Source organism: Tubulanus polymorphus, chromosome 5, assembly GCF_964204645.1.
Source record: "Tubulanus polymorphus chromosome 5, tnTubPoly1.2, whole genome shotgun sequence".
NCBI lineage: Eukaryota > Metazoa > Nemertea > Palaeonemertea > Tubulaniformes > Tubulanidae > Tubulanus > Tubulanus polymorphus.
This window is the reverse complement of record NC_134029.1, coordinates 10,762,161-10,767,619: the sequence shown is the minus strand read 5'-3', so window position 1 is coordinate 10,767,619 and position 5,459 is coordinate 10,762,161. Positions and strand designations below refer to the sequence as shown.

The following is a 5,459-nucleotide window of genomic DNA, read 5'->3' as shown; positions in this document are numbered from 1 at the left end:
AATCAAAATAATCATTAGTTCCATGCTAGCACTTAATTTGGGTTATCAGGTTCAGCCTAACTGTACTTTCATTCAGCTACTACTTGTATGAGACTTGGCAATGATAAGTTGCAAGAAATCACCAAACATAAGAAAAAATATTGTGAATTAATATTACTGTGATTAAGAATTTATTCAAATGAAGTGATAACTTCATTGTTAGATCGTACCGGTATATGCACATAAAACTATGGCAAAAAACACATCTAACAATCCACGCAATCCGCAATCGATCAAGTCGATCATGACGACGACCTTAAGGCATGTCTCTGTAACCGAAGGTAGAGCATAAAACACGGTTCAGGACTCGTCAGCGGACACCGGCCCGGAAAACATTTCAAAACGTGTATTGTCGGTACCTAGCACGATTTCAGCGTTTTTCGGGAATTCCCTGAAATTTCGGCGTTTTTCGGAAATTCCCTGAAATTTCAGCGTTTTTATTTCAGCGTTTCAGCTTTTCAGTGTTTCAGCTTTTTCAGCGAAGTTCAGGAACCGTATTACCCTAGGTAAGATGTATGATACGGTGGCTACCTACACGGTTAATTCCTGACATGATAAATGAGGGCGCTAAAGTACCAAAACGCCATAACTAATAAACAACTTAATTTCTCGAAAAATATTTTTTGGCCAAATTGAAGAATTGTCAGTTTTGTTACGCCTGACAAAAAAAACTTTCGAATCGGCCAGCATATGTATAAATGTGTATTTGATTGATGTAAGACCTTTAAGATGAGATCTGGATCGCTTCACTCATTTGTTATATGATTGTTTACTTCTAGGTCTCTAGTTTCCAATATCCTTCAGAATTTAGACTTCGAAGGAGTGCAGAATAGGACCCATGGGGTTTTAAGACAACGACGTTACTTTAACCAGGGTCCCAATTATCTTGTCCATCTCGATGGTTATGACAAGCTCAAGCCTTTTGGTTTCCCGATTCATGGGTGTATAGATGGGTAAACATAATATATAATTGATATATCCTAAAAGATATTATTTCCACATATCAACAGCGGAATAGTAAATACGTGTCGTTTACAATCTGGCTGTATTCAAAACTGCTTTCTTGGATGCTTTTTAAGTTCAGAATTTGGTTTGTCGAACATGTTCATAAACACAGTCTACATTGAAAAGATTTTGGTTAAGAGTTGGAAATACTAATAATGACCCAGAGGTGGTTGCGTGGTACTTTTTAGATTTCGTTCAGGACATTGAAGGTAGATAGAATAGCCATACATAAAAACACAATATGCCGAAATTATGCCTGGGAAAAATTATCCGTTATCAATCGTCGATTAAGATAATACTCTGACCGTCATCTTTATATCATCATTCAGCAGTTCCTCGCTGCATCCGTATGGACGCTGGAACCGAAAATGGCAGAATTGCTGCGATTCAGAAGGCCTTTAGAGCAGAATATGACGACGAAACGTGCGTTCTTGTGGATAGATCTACGAGTAATCAGGTTCGTGGAGTAATATGGGTAGATTTGGACAATCTCCATTTCTGCGCTAGAACCAACTTAAGATATTTCAAAACTCACCAATTGTTTTATGTTTCTTTGTTTTAAGCGCATTGAACGATGGTGGCGAAGTCTTCGAAACGAAGTTGTTCAGTTTTGGATGAACATATTTAAAGATATTTTTCAGTCAAACCTTAAGATACTGTTTCTTTGATTTGATAAATGCCGATCTTCAGGATTTCGTGCAGGAGTGGAATACACATGCCATCAGGCCTCAACGAAATGCGGATGATCCACCCGGAAAACCTGATCTATTATACTTCTCGCCGGAATATTACGGTACGAAATACGCTGTATAAAATGAGCATAGGTTTCTAAGTTTACGATGTTTTTATCACTTCTTGATAATACGAAATAATATTTTCTACTATAGACTACAAATTTCCAGTGGACTCTGGACTACTTCAGCAAATTCGAGAGGAATTTTGTAGTAAGCCGAATGAATCGAGAGGCTGTGATCCGGACTTTTCAGCAATGTGTGATCTTATAACGAGGCAGGGACAACAATCAAGACCGACATCAACCCCAGAAGCCGCTGATTTGTATGACTGGCTATTAACTCAATAGCGCAGCGCACTAGATCTATTAATAGAAACAATGAATGAGTCAAGGTCACATCCGGGTATTGCACAAACCAGGAAGTCAGGCAAACTTGCTACGGTTCAGTCGTAGTTCTTGTTGAAGTGTGTTGTTTTTATCCGGTGTTTAAGGATCATTTTAGACACCGTGTTCATATAATGGGTTATAAAATGCACTGCTGTTACGGCACTTGCAACAGCGAAAGTCGGTACCCTGATAGGGAAGGTATGAAAGGTGTATTTTTTTAAAACTTTCCGAAACCTAAGACCCAGTTAGCAAAGTGTACGAGATGGATAAAGTGCTGTGGCCGACCCCACGATCAGTTCAATGTCAACAAGATAACAAAGATGACTTTCATATGCAGTAAACACTTCGTTGATGGGAAAGGGCCAACGGAAAAATTTCCTGACCCAGTTCCTGCAACAGCAACGACACCACAAGAAGTAAGTTTTCTTTTGACTGCCTGTCAGTGTCATGCTTTCTTTCTAGTTTATGTGTCTTGAATTTATTACAGATATTTTGAACTAGTTGCTTCTGTCTTCAACGGATAATGTCTTATCTTACTTACACCAAAAAGAAAGTATGAATAATAATTCTGCAGGAATTTCTGTCGACTTAAAGTTTCAACAGTCCAAGTCGAGAAGTTCCGGCTAGGCGTAGTTGTACAATATCCTACGCCATCTTGTGACATTTTAAATTAAGAAGTTGTCTCATCTGTAAAAAGTTTAATTTTTCAGCGTGAAAAATTCGAACGTGGCTGTCGCAAAGCTCCTTTCCCTCGATCAATGAGTACTCCCTGCAAACGGAAACGCCTCGTCTTTGATGACAGTTCTGAGATTTCAGCAGCTGAGGCATTGCTTAATATGAGCATGATTCAAATGGGTGATTCTTCAATAGTTCCTGCTTTACCGAAGTCAAAAAATAAGGTAAGAATAAGATATTGACATTTCTTCGACCATGTTAATTGCTAATGATGGAGAATTGCATTTTCAGATGAATTTTTCTTAGTATTTGAAGTAAAGTTTGTGGTTTTTTTCTAGGTTGACGTGGGAATACAAACGGAACCAGTTCTTGTTTTACCTGTAGACGCCCAATTAAAACAGGATGCTGTAACACAGACTGTTTATGAGAAATACGAACTTTAGTCGAAAATAGAAACTATGATACTGCGAAATGAGATGAATACTTCCATCAATGCATCACGTCTATCTGGGACTACTGAAAACTCATTACTAAGCCTCGAAAATGTTCAAAATGATGACGTTAAGATGAAATTTCTTACAGGGCTCGCGTTCGTACAGTTCCTGGCTTTATTCCAGTTTCTCGGCCCATGCACAAGTAATCTTACTTACTGGAATAAGAAAACCAAACCGGCCAATACGAAACCCCTTGATGAACTTTTTATTACACTTGTACGACTTAGACGAGGATACTGTTTTTTTACTATGAAACTTTTCTTTAATGTATCTTTGACTGGATTGCGATGCATTTTCTCAACGTGGCTTCAATTGTTGTATTGCCATTTTGATGAGCCTATTTTGATGGCTTGAGGGAGAAAATGTTCCCAGATAGAAATGTTTTGAAGAAATATATGCCAGAATCGTTTAAATGATTTTAAGACGTACGGTGTTCTATTGATTGTACAGAGTTTTTCGTACAAATGCCGGGAAATCTTGGAAGACAGGCCAATCTGTTCTCTAACTATAAACATCATCATGATACGTTTAAATGCCTCATAGCCGTCGCACCCAATGGTACAGCAATTTTTGTCTCAGATCTGTTCGAAGATACCATCAGTGACCGGGACATATTTGAGAAGTGTGGAATTTTGAATCATTTTAAACCTGGTGACTTAATACTGGCTGATCGAGGATTTATTGTAGAAGATCTTCTAATGTCACGTCAAGTTAGCTTCAACATACCCCCCTTTTTAAGTGGAAGGGAAAAACTCACTCCCCAGGAAGAACTTCTAACTAGGAAAATTGCAAAAGCACGTGTACATGTAGAACGATATAATGAACGTATTAAGAAATTTAGATTAATTTCTGGTATCATGCCTCTCAATATGACACCACTTGCTACACAAGCGGTGTTTGTCTCTTGTTTTCTTGTTAATTTTCAGGAACAATTAGCTACTTAAAAATCCTCAATGTTTTTGTGTAAATTCCATAAAGTACTGTACAAATCACCTTGTCTTATCAAAAATATGTTTTATTCACAGAATATGATCGATGCATAATATGAATTATTATATATACTTTGAATACATGAATTGTTACTATTTTAGGACGAATGGTTTCAGTTCTCGTGGTGCACGGATTTCAAAAATCTCTGGAGCAATTATGGCAGCCCACAATCGCAGATTAGCAGTTAACATATCAGCAATGAATTTCTTGTCTGGATATATTCTTTCAAAAGAAGGGTCACCTTTTGAAGAGTACAAAACAAAATCGCACCACTTAAATCCAGTAGTGCCCAGTTGAAACTGAACCTGGTAATTATATTGGTGTGATCTTTTCAATACAAGTTTGTTCTGTGAAATCCTAAAACAAGCAGATCTAATCATACTGGGTTCTATTTTATGGGCTTCGATAAGTTCTGAGACTGAATACTTCTGAAGTATTTTTAGGCATTTGATTTCTAAGATACCATATTCATTTTGGGTTGATATATAAACCAAACCATATGGACTACAGGCTAACTGTGGAAGATCTATGTTCACCCAGAGACCTGTCATTGTGACAGTATATGTTGGGTTGATAGCAGAGTATAGACTACGAGCCCTGTCCTCGAGGTCATTACCTCTCTTCATATAATAGGTTGTCACAGTATCAATGCCCCAAAAATTTCTCTTCATGTAGTTTTTGGCACGGATTAAAACGCTAGTGGACAGTTCCTTTTCAACAGCAGACCATAACAAAACAGTTTCTTTTGCGTGGGATGCAGTCATCCTGATATAACGGTGGGAATGCCAATAATCGCAGGATGTTTGTTCCTCGGTGCCCGGAATCATAACTGCATATTTGCTGGATAAATCTCCAAGTGGAGTTAGGTTAGATTTTAGGAGGCTTTTCCACTCTAAAAGTATACCTTTTCTTTCATTCGTTAATTGATAGTCATCAAATTTGTAAATCAAAACAGTTTGCCACATACAGGTGGCACTTCCCCAAGACAAATCTGATAAAAATATATTGATCATAGTATTGCTCACTTCCCTTTGATCTTCATGGGGTCAAACTTAATTATTTCTTTTTTGGCGTGTCGCTGTATACAGCTTTATTAATACTTGCAGGTGCTTTTGTTTCCACTGGCAGGGTACCGA

At 37.8% G+C, this 5,459-nt stretch overlaps 2 protein-coding genes across 4 annotated transcripts; both read left to right on the top strand.

Annotated features, from left to right (window-relative positions):
* The first annotated feature begins 898 nt into the window (after positions 1 to 898).
* On the top strand, positions 899 to 3,798 carry LOC141905755 (uncharacterized). 3 transcript variants are annotated; one of them, XM_074794762.1, is made up of 7 exons: positions 899 to 1,253; positions 1,374 to 1,501; positions 1,608 to 1,837; positions 1,932 to 2,580; positions 2,666 to 2,717; positions 2,875 to 3,063; positions 3,178 to 3,798. In XM_074794762.1, exons 4-7 carry the CDS (start codon positions 2,516 to 2,518, stop codon positions 3,280 to 3,282), a joined length of 411 nt encoding a protein of 136 aa, XP_074650863.1. In that variant the 5' UTR covers positions 899 to 1,253; positions 1,374 to 1,501; positions 1,608 to 1,837; positions 1,932 to 2,515; the 3' UTR covers positions 3,283 to 3,798. The 3 variants fall into 3 exon arrangements, with proteins under 3 accessions (XP_074650863.1, XP_074650864.1, XP_074650865.1); XM_074794763.1 differs by lacking the exon at positions 2,666 to 2,717; XM_074794764.1 differs by lacking the exon at positions 2,666 to 2,717 and having other exon boundaries at positions 2,862 to 3,063.
* LOC141906226 (uncharacterized) lies at positions 3,298 to 4,365 on the top strand. Its single transcript, XM_074795469.1, has 2 exons — positions 3,298 to 3,475; positions 3,757 to 4,365. The coding sequence occupies exons 1-2, from the start codon at positions 3,298 to 3,300 to the stop codon at positions 4,275 to 4,277; spliced, it is 699 nt and encodes a 232-aa protein (XP_074651570.1). The 3' UTR covers positions 4,278 to 4,365.
* Positions 4,366 to 5,459: the final 1,094 nt, after the last annotated feature.

What these genes read in the sequence shown, in the direction of transcription:
- LOC141905755 (XM_074794762.1), top strand. Translation starts at nt 2,516, where the DNA reads ATGGGAAAGGGCCAACGGAAAAATTTCCTGACCCAGTTCCTGCAACAG. An exon ending in CAGCAACGACACCACAAGAA is followed by an intron (nt 2,581 to 2,665) that starts GTAAGTTTTCTT and finishes ATTTTGAACTAG; the next exon opens with TTGCTTCTGTCTTCAACGGA. An exon ending in TACCGAAGTCAAAAAATAAG is followed by an intron (nt 3,064 to 3,177) that starts GTAAGAATAAGA and finishes GTTTTTTTCTAG; the next exon opens with GTTGACGTGGGAATACAAAC.
- LOC141906226 (XM_074795469.1), top strand. Translation starts at nt 3,298, where the DNA reads ATGATACTGCGAAATGAGATGAATACTTCCATCAATGCATCACGTCTA. An exon ending in GTTTCTCGGCCCATGCACAA is followed by an intron (nt 3,476 to 3,756) that starts GTAATCTTACTT and finishes AATGATTTTAAG; the next exon opens with ACGTACGGTGTTCTATTGAT.